This window comes from Cetorhinus maximus, chromosome 3, assembly GCF_964194155.1.
Source record: "Cetorhinus maximus chromosome 3, sCetMax3.hap1.1, whole genome shotgun sequence".
Lineage (NCBI taxonomy): Eukaryota > Metazoa > Chordata > Chondrichthyes > Lamniformes > Cetorhinidae > Cetorhinus > Cetorhinus maximus.
Window position 1 is genome coordinate 173,636,860 of NC_135881.1, and position 26,336 is coordinate 173,663,195.

General features: G+C 43.7%; 1 protein-coding gene across 5 annotated transcripts in view; it reads left to right on the plus strand.

Annotated features, from left to right (window-relative positions):
* Positions 1-21,363, plus strand: part of cdkal1 (CDK5 regulatory subunit associated protein 1-like 1) — a 947,238-nt gene extending 925,875 nt beyond the window's left edge. For all 5 annotated transcript variants that reach the window (XM_078539307.1, XM_078539304.1, XM_078539306.1 and 2 more), the window contains one exon: positions 20,856-21,363. In XM_078539307.1, the coding sequence (XP_078395433.1) occupies positions 20,856-21,032 (177 nt within the window). In that variant the 3' untranslated portion in view covers positions 21,033-21,363. The remainder of the gene's footprint in view (positions 1-20,855) is intronic.
* Positions 21,364-26,336: the final 4,973 nt, after the last annotated feature.

Consider the following 26,336-nt stretch of genomic DNA (forward strand, 5'->3'; position numbering starts at 1 on the left):
ATCTCCAGAAGTACAAGTGCGTTGACTGAATAAACACATTGGCTAGGATTTTCCATGCGTCGGGCGGGCTCGGCGGGAACGGGCAGGGGCGGTCGGGAAGCTGACCGCCACCCACGATCAGCTCCACACTGCAATTTCACGCGCGCGGGCCAATCAAGGCCTGCCCTGCGTGGATCGCGAGCGGTATTGCCCCTGTGCAGGCGGGGGGAGGAGGGAGAGTGGGTCCAGCGCTCTTCCACGCATGCGTGCGAAGGAGCACTTCAATCTCTCTGAAGCGTGGAGCTGCCTTTATTTTAAAAAGATAAGTAAATACAATAAAAATTGAATGAAACATGTCCCCTCGTGACTGTGTCACGTGAGATGGGACATGTTCTTATTTTTCAAAAAATGTTTTTATTTAATTTGTAAAAGCTTTAGGAAACCTCATCCCACTGGTGGATGAGGTTTCCTAAAAAACATAAAGGCCACTTGGCCTTTTCGCCTGCTCACCAATCGTAAGGTTGGACAGGCAGCGTAAAACTCTGGTTAATTACCTGGTTAATGGCCTTACTAGGCCTATCAATTATCGGCAGGCGCGCACCCACTGAACGAAATATCACGCGACTTCACGATGACATCGGGGCGCGTGCCAGATGTCATCGCGCGTCATTTAACATTCCTGCGTGTCAGGCGCACGCCCACACGCCGAATGGAAAATTCTGCCCATTAAATATTGAAAAATATCATTGCCATAGGAGCTGAAAGTGGAACACTTACTAAGCAGAATAGAGGGAATGCCATTTTATGTTTAAAAAGAAAATGAAGAACCACCTAGCCAAAAGGAAGATTTCGGCCCTGAACAGATATTGGAATTAATTTAGCCAGACTGCTGAAGTCAAGAAATATATTTTCAATAAATCCCATTATCATTTGTAAGGTGGCTTTCACTGATGTTCATTTTGAATAGCAATGCGTCATGAGAATCTGTATCTCATCTATTGATGTGAATAACTCCCTTTTCCCACCAACTAAATGTGTGCTTACCAATAAGCTGGATTGTTATAGTCACAGGGAATGTAATCTTAGTTAAATTTGAATGCTACAAAACACAGTGGAAATCTGGAATTCAAAAGGCAGTTGAGGCTAGGTCAATTGAAGATTTCAAAATTGAGATTGATAGATTTTTTTTTGTTTGGCATGGGTATTAAAGGTTACAGAACCAAGATGGAGTGGAAATGCACATCAACTAAATGAATGGTGGAATGGGCTTGGGAGACAGAATAGCAGCTGAGCGGTCTACCCCTATTCCTATGTTCCAAACATTGAATTTAGATGAGTGCCAACAGTCACGGGAAGCATGAGGGAAGGGTGCCTACCTGATGCAGCTTATTTAAAAGTTGTAGATGCACAAGGGAAGAGTAATTCATTCAGTATTGAAGAATGTTATAAGGACCTCGCAGGCAGGAGCCCGTGGTGCTGCCTTCCCCTTGGGAATCAAGGTAAGTCTGTGTTAGCGCTCCTAGAAATGGCACTGTGTGAATGGAATTCTCCTGCTAGGTCTTTGGGTTTCAAATGAAAAGGTGCAATTTGCTGAAAAATTAGCTATACATTTACTGTATATGTGAATACCATCATAGTAGAGAGAGGGGTCAATAGTAATACTTCTCAGCAGGTTTTCATTCCTTGCCTGTTTTCAGGCACTGCATTCTTTACTGTACAAGATTTTTTTTATCCTAGCGAGGAAGCATTACTTTGGGGCAATTGTATGAATTGCTACAAGGATATTAGGGTCAGGACATCAATGCACCAACTTTTGCAAATGATAATCTGAAGGATAGAAAATGGATCAAAAGAAAAAAACTTTGTGTAGATTTTACTTACTTAAGTTAATGAGCAAGTAACATGGCTTCTGCAAACGGCAGCCTAATTAACATTCAGAAGTCAACTACATTCAAAAATCAACTTAGTGGTAATGGGATCCAAGAGAGTGAGGAATGGGTGTCATTGGACAAGGTGAGCTTGCACTGGGAATTGGGCAGATGTGAGACAGGGAGAAACCAAGGGTTCAGGGCTAGGGCACAGAAGAACCTGAGCAGAGGTTTGGCTTGGTAGCGAAGAGATGTGATGAAGCAGCAGAAGTAGCTGAACAGACGATTTCAACCTTGGTGACGAAGAAGTCCATGAGCTATTCACACTTGTTGAATATAAAGGTGAAGGGGCAGTGGAAAAGGGTTAAAAGAGATAGTCATAAAGAAAAGAAGCCAGGGATTATTGTTACACTCTTAAGAAGATCCTGAGTGGTTTTGGCAGTGGAGAGTGAAGCCCAAAAACGCTTGATACGGTTCAGCCAGATCTGTTGATGGATAGTTAAACTAGTTGTCTGCTAGATACTTACCCCAGACTTGACTGATTAATCACAATGTTGCATCTGCAAATTCTTACATGCACATGCAATTAGTCACATGGTCACATACTTGCTCATGCAAATACATACCCTGACATTTATTCACCAATTAATTCAATTTGCAGCATCACAAATTGATGATTCTTGTTATCCATAACTGGAAATCAGCAAACTCGACTCTCCAGCCTGTCACAATACAGACCTTATGATAGGTAAACTCAGACACAGTAAAACGCTACCACAGTTTTACATGGCACGTTAATTTCATGTGAATACATTTCATATATATAGCTAACAAACAAACATTGTAGTTCAATAAAGTTTTATCTTAATTTTTCCATTAGTTGTAGCCTCTGTTTTAGTCTGCTAACTGCATTTGATCATCGCGTTGGGCTGAAATTGAAAACTGGAATAAAACAAAACAAGACTTGAAGATAAGTACCCATATTTCCCCACAACTTTCTATTTACTCAAATGCAGTTTCATAGCTGCCAATAATCTTCTATGTACCTCATCAAAATATCCACTCTTCACATGTAAGAGTGTTCCTGATATATTCAACATTGGAGAGCAACTCAGCAAAGTCCAACCCTGTTCACATGCTTGCACTTCCAATATACCCGATTAATGATCAGGAACTGGCATTTTGGCTGGCCTTCCCCTTCCTAACCCAAAGACACTGAGACCGACTGAGTGTAGCACTCCAAATGCTGTCCTACTAAGAACATTCAGCTCAGTACCAATGCGCTACACAGTACATTTACCTGTTCAGGCAATCCGTTTCAGAGAAAACATGCAGGCTTGTTCAGTATTGCATTGGTGGAATATTTGATTTATGTTACTGGATGCAATTGGTGAACTGCAGAGTTCTTCTAATGGCAGAGCTAAGTGTTACAACACCAGAATGTAACAGGATGTATCTTTCCACTGGAACACCAGACTCTGAACTAATTTATTTTGCTGGATTTTTGCCCCTTGGTTGTGTGGGCTTTTCAACATAAGAAAACTACTGTATTTGAAAAGGAAACATCTGGAGATTATTATTTCGAAAAATAATCCAGAAACTTTGCTTAGAGTGAGTGCACATGTCCCATTTGTACTCCTACAGTACAAATACAGACATGTGAGGCAGAGAATGTTTTTATTACACTTTCCCCAGTCTAGTAATCAGAATGACAAGATAAGCAGATGTCCTGCTTTTTGATTTCATTGTCCAAGTGTCCTGACCAGCTGTGTCAGGATTACTGTATGGTTCAGTATATTTTTTTCTCATCATCTCTTCCCTTTTTTCAGTTTTATGGATCTGCTTTTCTAAGTATGCAATTACATTATGTTAAGTTTGCAACTGTTAGGTAGATATGTAAATTTTAAGTTATCTATAATGCACACACAGAATTTACATATAATTTTACAGCACAGAAACTGACCATTCAGCCCAGCAGGCCTATACTGGTCTTCATGCTCCACACCTCCTCCCACCATATCACTTCTGTTCGTTTCTCCCTCATGTACTTTTCTTAAATGTATTTATGCTGCTGACCCTCTGAGTCACTCTCTGAGTCTTGATTTTGCTAAGTATGACCAGCTTACATGAAGAAAACTATTGCTACATATGAGTCTTGATCGTGCCAAGGGTACTTTTGACAATTGGGGGCAGTTGGGGGTGTGCACGAGGGTGGAGAGGCAGAGCTGGGCCTGCCTATACCTTATGACTATGCAGGGATGTTCCCACCAACTCCGACCAGGTGTGCATTGCAATATTCAAGTCTAAAGGAATGGATGACGGTTTCAGTAGCAGATGAGTTGAGGCAGAGACAGAATTGGGCAATGTTACGGAGGTGAAAATGGGCTATCTTAGTAATGGCGTGGATACATGGTCAGAATCTCATCTCAGTATCAAATTTGACATTAAGATTGCAAACAGACTGGTTCAGCCTCAGACAATTGCTAGGGAGAGGAATGGAGTCGGCAGCTAGGGAATGGCATTTGTGTCAAGAACCAAAGACATTGGGCAGAATTTTGCCCTTGATGGGTGGGCGGGCCCCACCGGCTCGGTGACGGGCGGGCAGCCGATCGCCGCCACTGAAACAGGCCCCGCCGCCATTTTGAGTGGGCGGGCCAATTAAGGCCCGCCCAGCAGGCTACCTGACGGGAAGCGCTATGTGCTTCCTGTGCAGGGGGGAGAGGGAATCCCCAACTGTCTCAGGGAGAGCGCTGAAAGTGTTATAAACTTAAAAAATAGAAAAGTAAAAAAATTATTAACATGTCCCCCTCATATGACACTGTCACACGAGATGGGACATGTTAATAAACATCACATAAAGTTCATTAAAGTTTTTAAAAACAGATATGAAACCTCAACCCGCCAGTGGATGAGGTTTCATGTTTTTTCAGAAGCCCGCTGGGGCTCCTGGCCTGCCCGCCAGCCTTTAGGTTAGACGGGCAGGGCCTTTAATTGGCTTAATTATCCTGTCAATGGCTTCAATTGGCCATTGACAGGTTGGCGGGTGGACAGCTGATTTCACTGTCCGCCCGCCTTCCTGAATATTTAAATGGAGCGGGATGATGTCAGGGGTTCCCCCCCGACGTCATCCCGCATCATTTTCGTGTTGGCGAGTGGGCCCCACCCCCAACTCGCCTATGGAAAAATTCTGGCCATTGGCTTCAGTCTTCCCAGTATTTAATTGCAGGAACTTGGTGTTCATCCAGTACTGGATATCAAACAAGATGTCTGACAATTTAGAGACAGTGGAGGGATTGAGAGAGGCCATGGTGAGGTAAAGCTGGGAGTTGTCAGCGTACATGTGAAAACCACCAATGTATTTTCTGGATGATGTCACCATGAAAATGAGAAATAGGAGAGAGCCATGGAGAAATCCTTGGGAGACACCAGACATAATGGAGTTGTAAGAAAAGCCAGGAAGGTGATTCTGTGGCTACAATTAGATAGGCAAGGATGGTGAGTACATTCCCACCCAGCTGAATGACAGTGGAGAGGTGTTGGAGGAGGATGGTGTGGTCAGCCATGTGAAAGGCTGCAGATAGTTTGAGAAGGAGGAGGAAGGATGGTTTACCTTTGTTACAGTTGCATGTGTGCTATTTGACAAGAGCCATTTTGGTGCTGGGCAAGGGCAGAAGCCTAATTGGAGGGAATTCTGGAAAAGATGGATTTGGAAAGCAACAACATGTTCTAAGACTTTAGAGAGGAAAGGGAGTTTGGAGATGGGGTTGTGGTTTACAAGGACAGAGGAGTTCAAGGGTGGTTTATAGAGAAGGATGACAATAGCAGATTTGCAGGAGGGAGGGACCGAACCTAAGGAGAGAACCACTAACAATATCAGCTAACATGGGAAGCAGGTAGCGAAATTGGGTGGTCAGCAATTTAGTGGGAATTGGGTCAAGAGAGCAGGAGCTGGGTTTCATAAACAAAATGAGGTCAGTGAGGGCATAAAGGAAGATAGGAGAGAAATGAGAGAAAAATGCTAGTTCAAAGGCTAGGCCAGGGAGGAACTTTAGAGGCCGTTTGGCCTAGTGGGCTAGTGGAAGTGAGGGAAAATACAGAGGCAGCTTATCGGATGGTCTCAATGTTGATGACAAAGATGTCCCTGAAATGAAAAGAAAATCAGGGGATCAGTTAGCTCAGTTGGCTGGACAGCTGGTTTGTAATGCAGAGTGATGCCAACAGCACAGGTTCAATTCCCGTACTGGCTGAGGTCATCCATGAAGGCCCGCCTTCTCAACCTTGCCTCTCCCCTGAGGTGTGGTGACTCTCAGGTTAAACTCACCACCCGTCGTCTTTCTTTGATGCCTATGGTCCTCTGGGACTACAGTGAATTTCATTTCAGGAGAGAAATGAGACAAAAATGTTAGTTCAAGGCTAGACCAGGAAGGAACTTTAGAGGATATTTGGTTCAATGATCTAGTGGAAATGAGGGAAGATATAGAAGCAACTAATTGGATGGACTCAATGTTGGTGACAAAGATGTCCCTGAACTTGTTGGGGAGTCGGGGGGGGGTGGTTGTTAAAAAGATGGTTTGCAGCAGAGAGACAGAAACCAATCTTTGCATTCCAGGATGACCCTGGAGTAGTGAGCAGTTTTGGCAGACAAGAGCAGAACACAATAGGACTTTATGTGGTCTATCTACCTCTGACAGTGAATGGCTAAGCCAGTTGTCTGCCATTTCCATTCAAGTCTGCGATCTTTGGACTTAAGGAAGCAGCGATGAGGACTGTACCAAGACAAGAGACCAGGATGATAGAATTTTAATGGAGACGATGGGATTAAAAGTGAGGATGAGGGTTTTATTGAGTAGATCAGTGGCTGCAGAAAGATCATGACGAACAAAGGATCAAATGCAAGACAGTTGGGATTTTAAAAAAAATAATTTTAAAAGTGCAGTTGGAAGTGAATTGGGGTGACACAGAAGGAAGTCAGATTGGGAAGCATTCGGGGTATATGGATGGAAAGTGATACAGGGAAGTGATCAGAGATTACCTTAACTGATCGATACGATGGAAATAACGAGGCCATATGAGATGGCAAGGTTAAAGGGGTGACCATGAATATGGGTTGACAAGTTTTCATGGATGGTCAGATTAAGAGAGGCTAAGGGGACATTGAACTCAGAGGAGAGAGAGCATGATGAATTGAGTTTGACATCACCAAGAATGAGAAGTTGTAGAGGCTGAATGAGGAAAGCAGTGAAGATATCTCAGTATGAACATTTTTACAGTGCTTTGGTGACGGTAGAAAATGAGGATTTTAAATGAGAGGTGAGGGGCAGAATAGGGTGAGATTCTCAAAGGAGGAGTAAGGGGCTAGAGGAGTAAAGAGACAGACCAAGCTATGAAATAAAACCAAAATGCTGGAAAAACTCAGCAGGTCTGGTAACATCTGCGGAGAGAGAAACAGAGCTAACGTTTCGCGTTCGTATGACTCCTCTTCAGGCCAAGGTATGATTTGGTAGTAACAGCCACACTGCCATTACAGCAGTCTTGACAGGGTAAGTGGTGGAAGATATAGCTAGGTTGAAAGGCTTCATTTAGGGGGAAGGTGTCATCACCCCTCAGCTAGGTTTCCATCAAGGCCATGATGTTGATGCAATCATCCACAGTATCAATGGCTTTTTTCACAAGTGAACTGCTGTCCCCACTGAGATTAACTGACCAGTACAGATTTGGGACCATACCTGGAACTAAGCCCAGCTTAGTTAGGCATATTGATAAACTTACTTGGTCATTGGTGAAATGCCATTATGCCCGATCACTGGAAACAGAAGGTGGGCACACACACCACTATTTAAGAATATTCTGCTTGTGATACATTAGTTCATGTAGGGAGACGAGCAAGGCCAATGCAAAATAGAAGCAATGGTTATTTTAAAGTCAGCTAATAATTCATCTTAATGTGTCATTACCTTGAGCATGTTTAGGATAGGGCAACCAAGAGCTGAGACTTGAAAACTGCAAGCTTGGTCTTCAGTTTTCTTTAGAAATTTGTTTTTTTTAATGGAAGGCATGGTGTTTGCCTGGTCAGGAATTTTTGAGGCAGGTTGATTTCCTAGTGATTAAGTGCAATAGTGATTAAGCACTTAGGATGTCATGACAGGTTTGTGCCACTGCAGGTACTGCATTGCCAACCTTTCCAATGCTTTTATATGTCTAGTTTTTTATTGAGGCAGAGATTAAAGCTTTGTACTGGTAGACGTGATCATTCCAGTGGCATTGTATCATCCTCTCCTCTCGATTAGTAAATTGATCAGAATGATCCATAAGTTTTACAATATTTTCTCCAAAGAGCTTCCACTTAAGATAAATTTTACATTGTGTTTTGTGTGCCGTTTTCTTTCTCTTACCAATTTTTTTCCTATCCCCTATATTCAATGTCAATGCAAATGTTATGAGTACTGAAAGGGTCAGTTATTAATAAAACATTTCATATTTTTACAACATCAGGCTAATTTCACAGCTTTGATAATTCTATGATCTAAATGAGTGGGGCAACTGCACTGACTTGAAGGAAAGAAAAAAATGCTTTCATATTGCGGTCACAATAAGGGTTTGCCATACCCTTTTGGATTTTTTTATTAAAGATCTGGGATAATGTTTGTAAATTTAATCTCCAGTACATGTTAGGAACATTGCTCCTTCATTTAATTACCACTTGGTTAAAATTCAGTTTTCATTTGTTGTGTTTTGTGTATGTGCGCATACATAAGCATCTGGTCATATCCTCCTTATCACACTTCTGTTCAAGTTGGGTGCCTATCTGGTCTTCAGTGATTTATGGGCATAATTAATTATTGTACAGAGGCAGCTGTACTTTTTTGTATGTTAAGAAATTGGTGACAAATTAAGACTTGCATTTTGTGCTTGCCCGGAGATTTAACTGGCTGTTGTGTGGATACTGAGCTTCACTTGTTTATGAAACCTTTAAATATAAGTTATTCTAAGTAATTCAACCAAACTCCATCAATGTAGGAATTCTCTCCATGAATTATTATGATGCTACTGCAGCTTGTGATTTAAGGGAGTACATTGCATCCTCTTCCATTTTGTACCAAATGAGCCAGAGTAAAAAAGCAAAAGTCATCACTTCAGCTGATAGCTTGCTCATAAATGAGTTGCAAATGAACAGGGGTGGAAGATTTTTCTCAGTGGAATTTGTTTATTATCTGATTACTTACGTTGTTATAAATCTCTACGACACCCAACATTTTCCTGGACAAGATACAAGAAAAAGCTTGTCATCCAATAGGTGACTTATTTCTGACGTTTAGCCCAACTTTTCTCTTATCATAGTCATCACCCTCCTTTTTCTCCATTTTATATATAGTCAGCTTGGCTCATTTAATTGCATTCTTACCTCTGAATTCAAGAGTTGCAAGTTCAAACCCCCAATCAAGAGTTTGAATTTGAAACCTATGCTGACACTTCAATGTGGAGTGACGTTAAAAAATGTAACGTTGGTGAATCATGTCATCCTTTAGACAAGACACTAGAGCAAGGCCTCTTCTGCTGGTTCCAGTGGGTCAGATCGTGCCTTAATTTTATGCAAGACCTGTGCTCCTACCAAGCGCAGGACTTGCTATGCCCGGCTGTTAGGAAGTCCCGTTCTTAGCAAGTCCTTGTAGGTTTACATTTAGCTTGAGGTTGCTGTTGGCATTGGCAGAACATAAAAGTGCCAAAAGGAACCACTGCATTAATCAAAGAAAAACAGGGAGGCCTCGTAATGGTCTAGTTAACATTCTTTCTTAATCTATACCATCAAAAGCAGATGAACTATCACTGATCTTATTGCTGTTTGTGGAGCAGAGGAGGATGGAGGCGCCCCCCCCCCATTAATTAACTGGCCAGTTAAGGCCCTTGAGGCACCAATTGTCTTTGATTTTACACAGCCCGCGTGATTTTTCAGGGCGTCGCAAGGGTGCAACAGGCAGGCGGGTAGGCCACATTTTCAAAAACCTCATCCAAGGGGTGGGACAAGAGGGGTGACTGGACTCACTAATACAAGTTGTTGGTACTTTAGATTATAACTCACTGCTGCTTGCTTGTGTGAACAGGACAACTTCATTTCGCTTCAGAACTGCTTTGACAGAAATAACAGGTTTCAGTTCAGGACTCCAGAGGAGTCATAACACTTGGGGCCTTCCATGTATCAGACAGCCTTCCCTTAGCCTGGGAATGGTGATTGTGGTCCCCGCTGGAAGCACCTCCTCTGAAGAGGAAGAGAGGGCCAGAAGGGGGAGGGGGTCAGGTGTCCCTATTCAGCCTCCAGGGGAGCGACCTGTGGGAGGACAGGCGCAGGGCCAACAGGAAGTCCAAGGTGGAAGGGACACTCCTGCTACCAGGGTTTACAGGCGGCAATGCAGCTACCTCAATATGTCTGAGGTGCAATGTCAAAGAAGGCTCCGCCTCTCAAGGGACAGTGACCTCCATCTGTCAGATGATTGGCCCTGAGATCAGCTCCAACTGTATGGGTGGACACCCCATGCCATTGGCGCTGAAGGTCACAGTGGTCCTCAACTTCTGTGCCTCCGGCTCTTTCTAGGGGTCAGTGGGTGATCTTTGTGGAGTCTCCCAATCAGCTGTCCACAGTTGTGTCAAGCTGGTGACTTTCATTTACTACCGCACGGACAAGGCCAGCCAGGCGGAGCGAGCCAGAGGCTTTGCTACGATTGCTGAATTCCCCCGCATCCAGGGTGCAATCGATTGCACACATGTGGCCATCAAGGCGCCAGCAGGTGAGCCGGGTGCCTTCATCAACAGGAAGGGATTCCACTCCATGAATATGCAGATAGTATGTGACCATAGGATGGAGATTCTGCAAGTCTGTGCAAGGTACCCAGGCAGCTCCCATGACGCTTACATCCTGAGACACTCCCAGGTACCGAGGCTCTTCAGCTCTCCAGCCCGGCTGGATGGATGGCTGCTGGGAGAGAAGGGCTATCCCCTCAAAAGTAGGCTCATGATGCCTCTTCACCATTCAAGAACAGAGGCCGAGCAGCGGTACAATAGGAGCCATGCCTCCACAAGGGCGGTGGTAGAGAGAACCATCGGTCTTCTCAAGATGCGCTTCCGATGCCTGGATCGCTCAGGGGGCGCACTGCGATACCCCACAGATCGTGTGTCACTGATAGTGGTTGCATGCTGCACTCTCCACAATTGGCGCTGGAAAGGGGGGGTCGCAATGGAGGAAGAAGCTGTTGATGCAGCTGCTCTGGCAGCAGACAATGAGTCCAGTAGTGAGTCTGAGTACGGGCACGCTTAGGAGTACGCTGAGGGGATAGATGCTGCCCTGGGCAACCTCCAGGGAGGCAGGGACACCCAGGAGGCTTTGATCCAACGCTCCTTCAGCTAGCCTACCGAAGATGAACCACCACCACATGCCAGGGCTGCAGGCTACATACACAATACCTGACAGGAACATTTGCTTGGTGAACAACATGTACTATGTGCCATTTCAATAAAGCCCAATGACAAACAAGTTACTCATAACATCATGGGTTCCCCTTCACCTGCAGAACTAATGAAGCACCCAGAGGTTTGTTTAACACAAACACATTTAATGGTGTGGTGCCTGGCATACATAAAACAAATTAAATGGAAAGATGTTCTCCATCACACCTGCTAATAATTAACGTAAAAGGGGGGGGGAAATATCACTAGTGATAAGCCTGTATTGTGCTTAAGGTGCTTTAAGTTTGCGTTTGCAGATGCTACGTCTAGGTGCTCCCCCCTTGCTGGCACTGGCATTGGAGACAGCCTGCTCACTCTGCTGTCCTGTTGGCCTTGATGACCTTGGTGGGCATCCTCTGGCCTGTGGAGCCTGTGCTGGCACCAACTGGGAGGGAGCGACCAGTGGCACAGCTGACATCTCCCCAGTCACTACAGCCTCGTCGGATGCCACAGTCACTGGCAGAGGGGCAGAGGAGCTTTTGCCCTCATCGGGAGCGCCCTTAGAGGAGGCCCGCAGAGACGACAAGCAGCTCGTGCGCCAACGTCAGGTCGCTTTGGACCCCCCTGCTCGCCATAGATGGATGGGCACCTAGCTGGGATACTAGGTGCCCAATCCATCTCCCACACTGACCACCTGAGGTCATTGCTGGTGTGAGGGCTGCAGGTCCGAGCACATCCCCAGGAATCCCTGATTGAGCTCCTGGAGCAGCCTCTCCATGAGAGCCGCTACTCTCTCCATGGAGGGGGCAGTGTGCTCGGCCAGTGAAAGTCATTGCATTGCTCATACTCCGTATGGACTCCTCCACAACGGAGACCATGGCACGCATTCCCTCATGCATCTCCACCAGACCCTCCCGCATATCCTGCTGGACTTCCAGCATCTGCTGCTTCAGGGACGACTCCAGAGGCACATCATCAGCCACCGACTGAGCATGTTCCTGATCCCCAGCAGTCCTCCGACTGCCAGCACCCTGGGCGCACTCTGCCTCCGCCAGCACCTCAAGCGAGTGTGAAGCGCCCTCACCACTGTGCACCAAGATACTATCCACCGCTCTAATGCCCACCGAGGTGCTGGTATCTGCGCTGGTGCCTGCCTGGCTGAGAGGGTGTGATACTGGTGCGTTTCTATTATCTGTGTCCTCTGGGTGAGCGGCGGACTTTCACGCTCCTGAACCCGAAGGGCTTCTGGTGAGCCTGAAAGGAAGAACAAGGACATGTCATCAGTTGAAGTCATTACACTGTTACTGTGCATGCCTGGCACCCAGATCAGGGTCCTTCGTCTTTCCATTATCAATGGGGATTCCATGTTCGAGGCTCACATCGATATAGAGACAACAGTGGAATGGTTGCTATGACAGACATTCTGACCTAGGCGCATGGTGCCTCTCATGCTCGTATCTGGACAAGATTAAAAGGTGGGGCGACCTTCCACCTTTCAGCATTATTGTGGGAGGTCTTCTCCTGAAAGGAGAGAGGTGCATGATTAGTCCACCCTGTACCTACATTGTCATTGCAGCCTGGCCAACCCCACCTGAGGAACACCTCACAGGGCTCAGCCGATTCGTGACCTTGGAGCCACAAGACACTCATTCCAAGCAGCCAGGGCTCAACCCTTTGCCCAGATGTTGCCTTCTTGACATTTGCCAGTCACTCATACTCTAAGAACTTTGAGGCCTGGGCAGGGGGTGGGGGGACGGCTCCTAACTACTGTGCTAAGTGACCCATGCCAACACATTACTTACCCTTCCCGATCGCACGAGGTCATTGAAGCGCTTACAGCACTGCACCCATGTGCCCCTCACTACATCATGGGAGCTGACCCTGGATGCCAGCTCCTCCCAGGCATTTTTGGTGAGGTGGGGGACCTCCTCCTCCCGTCCCTGGGGACAAGTATATCCCGGCGTGCTGCCACCTCCTCCAGGAGGGTAGCAAGACACTCGTCAGAAAACCGCAGGGCCAACTGCCCTCCCGCCTGCCATGTTCAGCACTGACGTTCTGCATGACAACGGTACTCTAAGTCAATGGCAGTCTTTGCATGGCTACCTGCGCTGTTTCTGAATCGGCTGCCTGCCGGATCGCCATTGGACCCGGCAGACAGTGAGCTCCCGCCCCCGACTGCCCCTTCACGCTAATGCCAGAGTCGCGTATTGCGCTGGGTGGGCCTTAATTGGCCCACCCACATAAAATGGCGGTGCGGACCTGATCGCAGGCGGCGTTCGAGTTCCCAACTGCTCCCGCCAAGCCCGCCTGACCAATGTAAAATTCTGGCCAAAGATTCCAAAACGATAGAGCCTCTCTTCCTCAGTCTTCCTTTCTGCTACAATCTTTCGACTTTCAAAATCTGAGATTAGCTTCACCTAATCATTAATTCCCAAATGAATTGTATATTCTCTCTTGATCCTTCCAACCTCAGTAATGCTGTAAACAATGGCTGTGGCTCTTCACTTGGATTTCTCAATTTTAAAAAAAGTCATCTGTGTTATGGAAGAGTTGGACTTTGCGTTTCCCTCAAACAGCATGTTCTTGGGCTTGGGCATTACATGTGGGAAGAGCTGCATAATTAGCATGAGAGTTAGCCCAGGCCACTCTTATAAACTTCCAAATGGATGGCTCAGGAACATATTTTCAGAGTAATGGCCAATTGCTTGTCTGAGGGATGGACCATGGACCAAAGAAATCTGATGAGGAGAGAATATTGAATTCTTAAAATTCTGGAGGAAGGAGGGGAGAAGCTGTTTTTATGTGCAGTGTACTGTGATATGCAGAATTTCAGATTTAAAAATAAGGAACCCAAGAGGGGTATCACATTAACTATCAGGATTAGATTTATTTTAAGAGTGGCTTTCTGATTTTAAAAATGGCTTTGGGTAAGTAGTTTTGGAAAGTGGCGTTCCTCTTTTTTGAGTGGGCACTACCAATTTTCCTCTAAACCACGTGGCAACCCATAAGTTCCCGCCCTGGCCGAGCACAAGTCATCGGCTTTAAATTACTGCGTCTGTGCGATCGTGCAAAATAATTTAAAATGGGTGCACAATTAAACAAATCACCTGCATATTCCAAAACAAAATTGGAGGTTACGTTAGGCACCACTTTCATGATTAAATGCTTGGTAATTTTTACTTTCCTTGATTGCCAAATATGCACAACAGTGTAAATCCTGTCTAAATGTGTCATTACAAAAATATTGTGAGAAGGAGCAGAATTCTCTGGTTTGCAAGTGGGGGCGGGGCCCACTCACTGATGCGTAAAATGTTGAGCGGTGACATTGGGCGGGCGTCCCGACCTCACTGTGCGTCATATAGATTTTCAGTTAAGGCTATTTAAAACCTAATTAATTCAATTTAATGAGCTGCCTGTTCAAACTTAAGGTGAGGTGTCAGCTGTGGCTCAGTTCATAGCACCCTCGCCTTTGAATCAGAGGGTTGTGGGTTCATGTCCCACTCCCGGAAACCAAGAACTGTGATTGTACTCGAAAGAGTTGCAATCTGTGACTGTTGATAACTCGAAAGAGTTTCAAACTTAAGGTTGGCGGGCAGGCGAAGAACCCAGGCAACCTTCGCATTTTTCATGAAACCTCATCCATGGGCGGGATGAGGTTTCATTAAGTGTTTTGAAATCTAATAAAAATTTATACATTTTTTTTTTATATGTCCCAGCTCATGTGATAGTGTCATGTTTTAAAAGTGTTAAAAACCTTGATTTAAAACTTTAGCACTGAAACAAATCTCCCTGAGGCACCTCCGTGCCTCAGGGAGATCTCTATGCGTATGAAAGACCGCAGGGAACTTCTCAGGGAATCTCCCCCACCTGCACAGTCCGCTCAGCCTTTCCGGGCGAGTGTCATGCTGGGCAGGCCTTAATTGGCCCGCCCACATAAAATGGCGGCGCATCCCCGATCGGGGGTGCCGATTGGGTTCGTGCCCGCCCCCGCACAACCACCTCCCCGACCCCGCCCAACAGGGAAATTTCTGGCCAATAACTACATTGGCAGTTCTTCTTTATGTTCTTTATGACTTGGTTTTCTTCCTTTTTGAGATATCTATACACTACTCCTGGCCAAGATGGTGAGTGGGCAACTTTTTTCCTCTCTTGATATTGTTCTGAAGCTGATCACTGAGCCCAGTGGAGGACCATGGTGATTTTCCTGATTTTGCTTTATTGGTAGGGAAACATGAGCTTGTATTCGATACCATACCATGATACCATGGCTGAGTGTGGGAAATTGGCAACTGAAATATTGTGGCACAAACTCTTGCTGCATTGGACTGAACTGCATTTAAATCAAAGCTTTTATTTGAAGAAAAATCGAAAATGTTTACCAGTTTCCACTAAACATCTTGTCACTTTTTTTCTTAAGCAATGGAGTTTCAGGCGGGATAACATATTAACAATCCAGCCTTTGTAGGTTGGCCATCAGTAGATTCAGAAGTACCTTCATCCAATGGTCATTTAATTGTATCTTAAATCGGCTCCAGTCCATTGTGTAATTAGTAGCATTTCAATTTGTAAATGGTTGAATTTCTAATAAATTCTATCTTCATATCTTTTATCTGTGGCACCTGTTAATTCGCAGAAATTGCTTGTCTGCTGGACAGCTTCAATTAGGCATTTAAGCCAGAATTCCAAGATATAGCAAATTTTAAGCATATATAAATAATACAGGAGATTCTTCTTCAACCTAAAAGGGACATCTTGTAATTTATGCCCCAGTCTACAGCAGAATACCAGAATTACAAATTAGTCTTCAGGTAATGACATATTCTTCCATTAAAACTTACACAAGAGTGATGGTGTTGAAAGACCGGCTGTGAGTTCACGCAGAGATTTGACCCTTTTTGATCTTAATGGAAAGCTGGTGAAAGAAAATAAGTCATTTCAATTTTGAAATCAATCCTGTTTACAAGTTGAATAAATATATAACAACAAAAATACCATTGGAATTCAATGAATAAAAATCTTGGTTTTCAACATATCAGTAAAAGAAAAGCATTGGAAAGGGATGCTCCTTTGCTAGAACTAATAAGAAAAGAAAATGGCAGATCCCGGTTTCAGAAAGAAGACAATCTTTTTTCTGTAAAACATCAAGAAGGAATTATTCAATTTTGGTTTGTGCTATTCTGTTCATCGCAGAGTTTGTAAAATCTACTCTTTTGGACAATTCCATCTTCTGGCTGTCAGAATGATGTAACCAGAAAATCTGTAGTGTACCCCAGGGGTCTACTGGTTTGGTTTCCTCTAATACTAATTATAGGGCTGTAGATTTTTCTGTTTTAGTTCCTTTTGATTTCTTTACTAAGCCACAATTTTACTGACCTGTCTTTGCTGTGCACTTGTCAGGGAAGCCTTGAGGATTACATACATAATTGATGTCATAAATGAAAAGGGGGTGCCAGGGAGAGTGCTAGCTTTGATTGACCTAAAACTCTACAGCAGTCAACAAATACTACCAACAAATAATGGGCTTTGAGAGGTTGGGGGACCAGGGTGAAGGTATGGAGAAGTGCAAGCAAAGGACAACTCTCTCAAACCTAATATCAATAGGGAGAATGCAGGAAATAGACCACTGCTGGCTTTTGTCAAGTCAAAATTCCAGGAAAGAAGGTTACAATCGACAGAATATTACAATTGATGGTCACTGTGTCAAGTTAGTTCCCGGTTGTGTTGTACGATATAAGGCATGTGGTTAAATAAGCAAAAGAATTACTGATAAAGACCTGATAAGTACATCTTCCTGGCCCACTCGTGGGGATATGACTTTTGGGAGAGAGATGGAAAACTTAACAATAGAAAAGAATGTGAGACAGTGTATATAACATGTAGCCAATCCACTATCACCAGCTTTCCGGCCCCAACAAAAGTCTTATCATCTCGCTAATCTGTGATCTACTCTAGTTTGAGGCTTTATACCTTTTCACTGTTGTGTAGCACAGATCAATACCTTAAGCAACGCATTGTAAGGCACCCTCAGCCGATTCGAGAATCAAAGGCATTGCTTGAAAACCCTGAATGTCTGCTAATAATCCTTGCTATGATTCTCCATCCCTTTACCAGAATTCCTCAGTAGATAATTGAGCGCTATTTTGAGAAGGCATTATTCTATCCTACCACCTCCATTGAAAGAAGAGACACACAAAATTGTGAGATGCATGTGTCAGGTAGACTGTCAGGTAATTAGGAGCCAACAAATATGATCCACTGCTGTTGATCACAAACCACCTGTACAATGAGGAAATGAGAACCTTCACAGTTGAAATACTGCCCTAAATTGCAGTGTTTGAATGGCTACATGAATGCAATGAATAAGGAGATATGTGGTAAAAGTTGTTCTTTGTCTGCTTTATCACCCCTGGGAGTATTGACTATGTCTTGCAATATGGAATCATAGCTTTCAGTGTAACGCTGAATAGCAAATTGACTAATATTGTAAATATTGGCCATGGGGGAGCAAATAGTGTCAGTAATATAAAAGTTAAGACCTTTGCTGATACTAGCAGTGCAGTGTGACCAGAGGAATATGATAGCAAATCTTTCTTGTAAATGTAGTGTAGTGGGTTGCTTTGAATGGATGTGAACACTGCCTGAATTAGACATGTACTTCTCTACCATTATCCCCTATATATTGAGGTTGTTTTGGCGTTGGTGATTCACTCCTGATGGTTTCATCAGCCTTGCTATAACTATTAACTATATTAAGGGTTAGTATAGCTGTATTAAGGGTTAAGTTTTTCGGTTTCAGTTTAAGGTGAATTGGGGATTGTTACTTTCAGTTTGGTTCTTTATGCCTGTGTGTTTTTACAAACTATGCTTGAACCTTTGACCCAGCTGAGAGGCTTTTAGAAGCAGGAAAGCCCTGAGGTTGCTGTGGAGAAAATTGCTGAGGGTGGAGCTATGCTCTAAAAGGAAAACCAGTGGGTTTTTTTAGGATTAAGTGCAAGAGAAGCTGACCTTAAAGCTACAGACATCCAGCCTGTTGTGTTTAACCAGAGAATTCAGTTCTGTATGTTTAGAGAGAAAAAAAGGAGTTCTAGAGAATTGGATAGGACTAAATAGCTCTGTAAAGAGGGAAAAGTCCAGCTACGGAATAGATGCCAAGGGAGTGTCTACGTGTGTCTGGTGGGTCAAGACGTGTGACTGTCAGCGTTAAGGTCGTATTGGTAGAAATATATCATAGACCTGAGCTGTAACCTGTGTAGCCAGGCCTAGGGGGCTGAATTTTACATGCACCCTGCGGGCGTACTTCCTGCGTGGGAGGGGGCATGTAAAATAGGGTGGCCACCTAACCCACCATCTTCCTGCTCATCCCCATAATAGCAAAATTGGCAGCCTGCTCACGATATTTAAATGACCAATTAAGGGTCAATTAGGCTTGTTATCAAACCTATTGAGCCTAATAATATGCTGCCTATACCCAGTTTGGCATGAGCAGGAGCAGGAAGCCTGATTTTTAAACTCAAATGGTTGATGCGAATGAAGAGGGGGGCTCACTCTTTAGGGGCTGCCCTTTGCCAATCGCAGGGCAACCCCCCACTCTCTTCCTACCCACTCCCTCTCATAAACCCACCCACTCCCCTACTGCCCCTCCTAACACTCCCGAACCCTCCCAGCCCAAGACTGCAGACTTTCCTGCTCCAGGGATCCTAAGCCTTGGGCTCTTCTTCTCTTCAGCTGCAGTCCCAGCAGCTGCCTCTGATGCCTTTCTGGTTCTGCCAGGACTGATGGAGCTGCCAGCCAATCGGATTGACCGGCAGCTCCAGGGGGAGCAGAATTCCCATTCGGCCCTCATTAACGAGCCCCGCAGCACTTAATTGCTGCTGGGCTGATCGGCATGGAGCCGGTCGGCTTCACACCAACGTGGTTTTCGGGAGAGGCGTGCTACATTCCCCCTGTATTATTCTGCCCAGAGCAAAATGAGCTACCTCCCAGAGTATGAATATATTTAAAAGCCAATCAGAGTGTAAGCCACAGTAAAAAGGTTGAGTTGGGTTAAGTCTATTGGATTGAGTTTAAGGTAGAAGCTCATATTATTTAGAATCATCATCTTAATTGAGCAGTGTACCTATTTAGTCATTATTGCTTGTTTGTTTTGTTCAAGTTTGTATATTAAAGATTCTTTTGGTGTTTCAATTTAATCTTTGAGGTCTGCTGCTTATTCCTAACCCTTGGTTCTTCCATGTGTTACATTCTTTAAGTGACTATGGTCTATTAAGCCAGAACCTAACAAGTATTAAGCTTGTCCAGTATTCTCATACTTGGGACCATAACAGCTTGAAGCTGCTGCTGTCAGTGCTGCTCCTCTTCCAGTTCCTTCTGTACCATGACTGTTCAGCAAGAAACAAGAATAGACAGGAAAGGTGTAAGAAAGGAGATTTATAAGAATGGGAAAGTAGTAAAGGAGGACAAATCCCAAAAGTATCATCTAAAATAGACAAAAGAAACAATGAAGGTTAGAGGTCCTTCACTTCACAGAAGAAGCAATTCACTTTATCAACTGAAATTAGTAAGTTCTCTTCCAGGACAAAGCAAATGCATGTTGGGTATCTGTTTGACATAAGGAGTAGAAGTCAGAGGTTTTTGTTACAGATTTCTCCCCTTTTGCTCTTTAATATGTACTGCAGACCATAATCTATGATTGCTTTAACCAGTATTTAATTGTGCTCAGAAATGTTACACCTGAAGGAGGTTACTTGAGCCAAGTCCCATTCATCCATCACACCTGTGCTCACTGACCGACATTGGCTTCCAGTTAAACAATGCTTTAAATTTAAAATCCTTATTCTTGTTTTCAAAACACTCTGGGGCTTCGCCCCTTCTGATATCTGTCATATCCTCCAGGCCTACAACCCTCCGAGATATCCTCTAATTTTGGCCTCTTGAACATCCCTGTTCTTTATTGGTGGCTGTGTTTGCAACTGTATTTCTGGAATTCTCTTCAAAAATGCCTCTGCCTCTACTTCTCCCTCCTTTAAGATGCTCCTTAAAATTAATTCTTTGACGAACTTTTGGTCAGCTGCCTTAATATCTCCCTGCATGCTGAGTACCAAATTTTGCTTTATAATGCGAAGCGCCATGGGGTGTTTTGTTATGTTAAAGGTGCTATTTAAGTACAAATCGTTTTTCAATTTTCATGCTTAACTGAGTTTATTTTGCTCCGGTTGATCTGGTGTCATCATGATGGTGCTAACTGCTCCTGTTTTAGGTGAAGAATGCCAAAGTAGACTCCAAAATGTGATAAGTTATGTAAAGAATACAAAAATAAGGAAATAACAGATGATCCATGATGGAATAAAATACGTGTATTATCTTACGAAGCTTGATGAAAAGATCGATAAATTTAGCTTTCTAATCTGAAGTTATACAACCTAACAGCATTTGTAATGTGATTTAGTTCTGAAGACTGCTCAGCCATGGGGTTAGATCTTTTGTGCTTACTCAAATTCAGTAGTGATCCTTATAAATGGTGACACCAAGTAAACATTAAAATAATCCCTCTCTCTGTCTCTCTCTCATATCTAGGAAATCAAGACCCTGAATGAGAATGGCACAGCCCTTCCTGCACATTACAGCAGTGAGAAGCCCTTCAGTGCAAGCCTGTTGCCTTGGAACCTGAAAGGCCCAAGAGTAAAGATAGTGTCTGTAAGCCTGGCTGTGTTGGCAGTGATAACGGCTGTAACTATGGCGATATTCAGATAGGTCCTTTGATGTCAACTAAGCAACCTTCCACCTAAAAAGAGATCTGAGAAATATGGTCTCAGTATTTGCACATAATACTGAGGACACTTGAATGTGTGGTTGAACATTGAAGATGATCTTTTCATTTTATTTAATTTTACCTTGTTTAAGGCAAATTGGTAACATTTTTTACTTCTTTTACATGTCTTCTTGCAATACAAGATCATGCAGTCATGTGTACCTTGTTTGCCAATGAAAAGAGTATTTTTATCCACACTGTAAAATCATCTGTGTTCATGTTTGAGATTTTAAGTGTACAAGACTCAATAAAATGTAAGTGATTTGCACAGTTTCTTGGGCAGCTGCTAATCTGTTAACTTCTCCGTTCTTGCTGTGTGTGCAATTCTAGTCTCTTCAGATGTTTACATTCTCAAAACATCGTACCAATACCTACTATTACAGTAAGTGAAATCATTGGGAGCAGACACAAGGAACACGTCACCTTGCATGACCTTCATCACTGGCGAAGTGAAAACTTTCATAGAAACAGCGGCAAGTCTGTCAGCTTTTGTTTACAGTGTTGAAGCCCAGGAACAAAATGAACTGATGAATGTGTGGCACCTCAGACAGATTTTTTCTACTGTTAGACCAAAACGTGGCTTTTATGAACCATCCTACCTTATATAGTATACTACACATGTCATTTGGCACAGTCCTGTGACCCTGCTGGGTTTGGAAGTCAAAGAACACAGTTAATGATCATAATTAATTTTTTCCCATTGTTTTAATTATACTGCTTCTAATTAGATTTTTATTAACCAGATGAACAGGGTTAGGCTGCATTTTGCAGTTTCAATGCTGTTAAATTGTGTTTGGTATGTGTGTTTACTTGTCCCAGGTGTGTTGTCATCATCCTGCTTTACCATCTAGGTGTATTTTCATTGCCTGTGTTTATGTACTTTGTATTAAAGGGAATCTTCATCTGATGGAATGACAATGAATAGACTTCAGTTAATAGATACAGTGCAGTATAGGATCTCGAAGCTATGGATATGATACTTAATGAAAATTAATAGACCATTTGTGAGGAAGCAGTTGTCACATGAAGTATTTCTTTGTCATTACAATCTCCTAAACTTGGTCAGACGGTTGATTTAAAATGTGCTGATTTTATAATATATTCACAGAAGAAATTTACCAGGAAACAATGCTGATTTATTCAAAATATTTTTCCCTCTGGCTAGACAGTATGAGGGCACCATCGCCAGCAGCACACTTGTCTCCAATGCTGCAACAGAGTTAAAAGTAAAATTATCTTTTAACATTAATTTTTATTCATTATTGTCCTGAAATGATGCAGAGCAGAAGGAGGCCATTTGAGCCATCATGCCTGTGCGAGCTGTTTGGGAGAGCTATTCAATCAATCCTAACCTCCTGCCCTTTTCCCATAGTCCTGTAATTACAATATTTAACCAAAAATTGACACATTAGAGTCACTCTGTGATGCACATTGTGTTGAATGGTAGGGCTTAATTAATCTTGCGGAGGACAATGGGGGGAAGGAAAGAAAAACAGGAAGACAGATGAATGGAGAATTTTAAAAATTAAATCACCTTTAAAAATTATGCATAATAGAGGCTGGCAGCTTCATGAGGTTACTTTGTGCTAAACTGCTCTGGTCCGAAAACAATAAGCTCTTTTGCTCTGCAGCCTCTGTGTTGTGGGAGGAGAGGGTTGTGGGGGAGGCGAGCTGTGTACAATCCTACCATCATTTTTCTGGTGACTGCACTTACACCTGAAGATGTGCACTTGAAGCCTCAACAACAATATGCATTTATAAAGTACCTTCAATGTAGTATAACGTCCCAAATGCTTCACAAGAGCATAATCAGACAGAATTTGACACTGAGATACTGCAGGAGATATTAGGACAGGGGATCAAAAACTTGGTGAAAGAGGTAGGTTTTAAGGAGCATCACAAAGATATGGAGAGAGGCAGAGCTTCAGGGAAGGAATTTTAAAGCTTAGAGGCTATGCATCTGAAGGCAGGGTCACCAAGGAAGAGCCAATGGAAATTGGGGATGCACAAGAGGCCAGCAATGCAGAGTTCTTGGATGGAGGAAGGTTATAGAACTGGAGAGGGGTGAGGCTAAAGAGGTATTTTCACACAAGGATGGGAATTCTAAATTTGAGCCTCAAAGTGATGCATAATTCTTAAATAACATTCCCATTAATTTGCATATATCCTAAGATGGTTGTGAGCACTTGTATATGTTCTGATTTAGTATTTATCCACGATCGAAGTAGCAATGTTCAGAACAGACCATCCCAGATTATATATCCAAGCCTGTGAAAATCAAACTGATAAGCCAGCCACTAAATAAACAAGTAAACAAACCCCAATTCCCTAAGTTTTATGAAAACACATATCAAGAGCAAGACCTTTAGCAATCATCAATTTTTTGGTCTCCTGATGAGCCAGCGCAGATTTGATGGGCCAAATGGCCGCTTCCTGCACTGTAAAGATATTGTGATGTAGAACGTGTTAGATTCTGTTGCTTTCATTTTCAACATTAAAGCTATCGAGTATATTGGTTGGACTTTGTGACTGTAAATGTATTAGTAAATGTGTGGCTAAGTTGTCGATAAAGTAATTGTCACCATTCCTGCAAGAAGCTAATTCCCATCTAAATGTTCTATGAATTGTGAAAAATTAACATGACCCAGTGTCACACCGTAGCCTTTACCCAGTGCCATAAACCTACAGTCAAGAGAAGCAATTATAATTTCACAGTTTAAAATTAAATCTCTTCCCAGGTGCTTGATAGTAATAGGAGTTGTCACATTGAAGCAACATAACAATTCCGAACCACGAGAAGCTCACTGGCTTCAAGACTGAAATGTATTTTGCAAAAACCAAGTCAAAGAAATGCCTGGATGGAAACTTTATATTCAGCATAGGTAATGCTAAGCCCTTATGAGTTTGAGAATTTTGCAAATATATCCCCCAAATGAAATCTCATAATAAATAATATGGTCTGTGAGTGTGTCACTCATTCTGTTTGAAGTAGCCAACTGACCTCTAGCTCCATTCTTTCCAGTATATCAGTTGACGGCTAAACTGTGCTTCTTGTCCGTATCAAGGCATTAAGCAGTATGTGAGTGACTGCTTACTCTTCACATTGCTTCAAATGTGGCAATAAAATGCACCAGCACAAACTAGCTTTCACCTTTTGGTCATTGCTGAATAGTTTCTGAAATTGTTTTCAAAACAAGCACAGCATTGACACCCGGGTTCTCTTCAGGTCATATCAATTTTTCATCTTTTACAAAAATAAATTCACTAAGAAATGAAATGGCTCTCCCTTAAACAGAGGTGCAAAATAGGTGACAGGCTTATCTGTTTCTTTCTGTTTGACACCTGAGATTTGCGCTGTTTGGATACACCTAATCTGCAAAGGCCTGTTTGAATTTGTTCTTGAGGAAAAGCTATGCAGTTATTGGAGTAGGAATTGATCAGGGCCCATTTTGGCGCGTTTCCTGCCACCACACATCGGCAACCTAATTTTAATACTTCAGCATCTCATTATAAACCCTACTCGTCAGAATCATCCCCCCACGCTGGATCATCCAACGTGTTTCACAGCTGTACATAAGCGACGTGCGCTTGACAAGCTACAATTTGCTTGGGACTTCAAGGTTTGTTTGCCTACCTTGCTTCGGGCAGCACTCGCAGTCATCAGCGCCAGGCTTCACAGACAGCACTCATCACTTTAGGGGGGCCCATAGGCAGGTCTCTACCTACCAGACCAGCCATAAGGTGGGGGTGGCTTTTCAATGGCTGCAGTGTTCGGGCTTGCTTGGGGAAAAGGCTGCAGGGCGAGAACTACCGGGGAAGGGGGATATCCCACAGTGTGTGGGGACACATGTTGATCTGTGCAGGTGGCCTCAAAATGCTGAGGCCTTGAGGGTAGATGAGGCCAGATCGAGATGTGAGTGTGTGTGTAAGAGAGTGAGTGGTGATGTCCCTTGAGCTGGCAATGAGTGAGATGCCAGTGAATGTGTGCTGGTCTTGTGAGTAAGAGAGTTTAGAGTGATGAGATGGTTGCCTTACTCTGGTGGCACAGATGAGATCATTCATCCATTTTCTGCACTAGATGGCCAACCTTTTGTGTGCGTTATTGGCACTGACCACCTCTGCCACCACCTCCCAAGCCGGAGTGGTGAGACTGATGGGCCTCCTACGGCCAGAGCGGGGGTAAAGGACATCGCAGCGGGCCTCCATGGCATCCAGAAGATGTCCCAGGGATGAGTCACTGAATCAGGGGGCTGCAGTCTTCTTGGCTTTTGGGGCCATATCTTCACTGGAGCATTCCTGGGCTGCAAGCATTGAGAAGCGTGCACAGTTTAAATGTGGTGCCCTGTGTGAGGAAGCAGCGAGGTAACGGTGTGGCAGGCAAATCGGAGGCTGCCCACCAGTGAGGCAGTGTGTTTCTTGTGGCTGCTTAATTAATGAGGCGAGAATGGGACAATATGGTGCAAAAAGCCGCCATTGCGGCCGATGGGTAAAACATGCTTTTTCCTGCCCGCTACTGCACTTAGTGCAAATCTGGGACGATTCTGCCCGATACCTGTTGGCAAATGGTGTTCAGGCCACAGCAATTGCTGAAGAATCCTGAGTAAGAGTATGCCCAGCATGGCCTTTGCTCATCACAAAACAATTTCTGCCAGGCGGCCTAAAACAGGTACTAATTTTCTCATGTACATTTGTAAGCAGTTTAACGGCTATTGTAGGCAGCCACCAATGGCACCTAAAAAATGGATGTTAGTATAAAAACAGAAAATGCTGGAAAAACTCAGCAGGTCTGGCAGCATCTGTGGAGAGAGAAACTAAATTAACGTTTTGAGCCCGTATGACTCTTCTGAGCTAAAGAGAAGTGGGAATGTGATGGATGTTATACCGTTTAAGTGGGGGTGGAGCAGGTGGAGCAAGATAGAAGGTCAGGGATAGGTGGGAGCTAAGGAGCAATTGACAAAGATGTCATGGACACAAGACAAAGGGAGTGTTAATGGTTGTGGTAAAGACTAAAGAAGATGCTGATAGTGGCATAAAGGTAAGATAGCAGAATGTGTGAATAGCAGAACAAGGGTCAGCACTCTGAAAGCACAACATAGAAACAAGTGACAGATGGCGGAGGGGGGGGCGGGGTGGATTAAAAATGAATAAACAAAAATAAAAGTTTTTAAAAATTGGATTAAAAAAGGGTAAAGATGGAGGAGAGAGTTCATGGTAATCAAGGCAATGCACCCAACAATTTCTACACA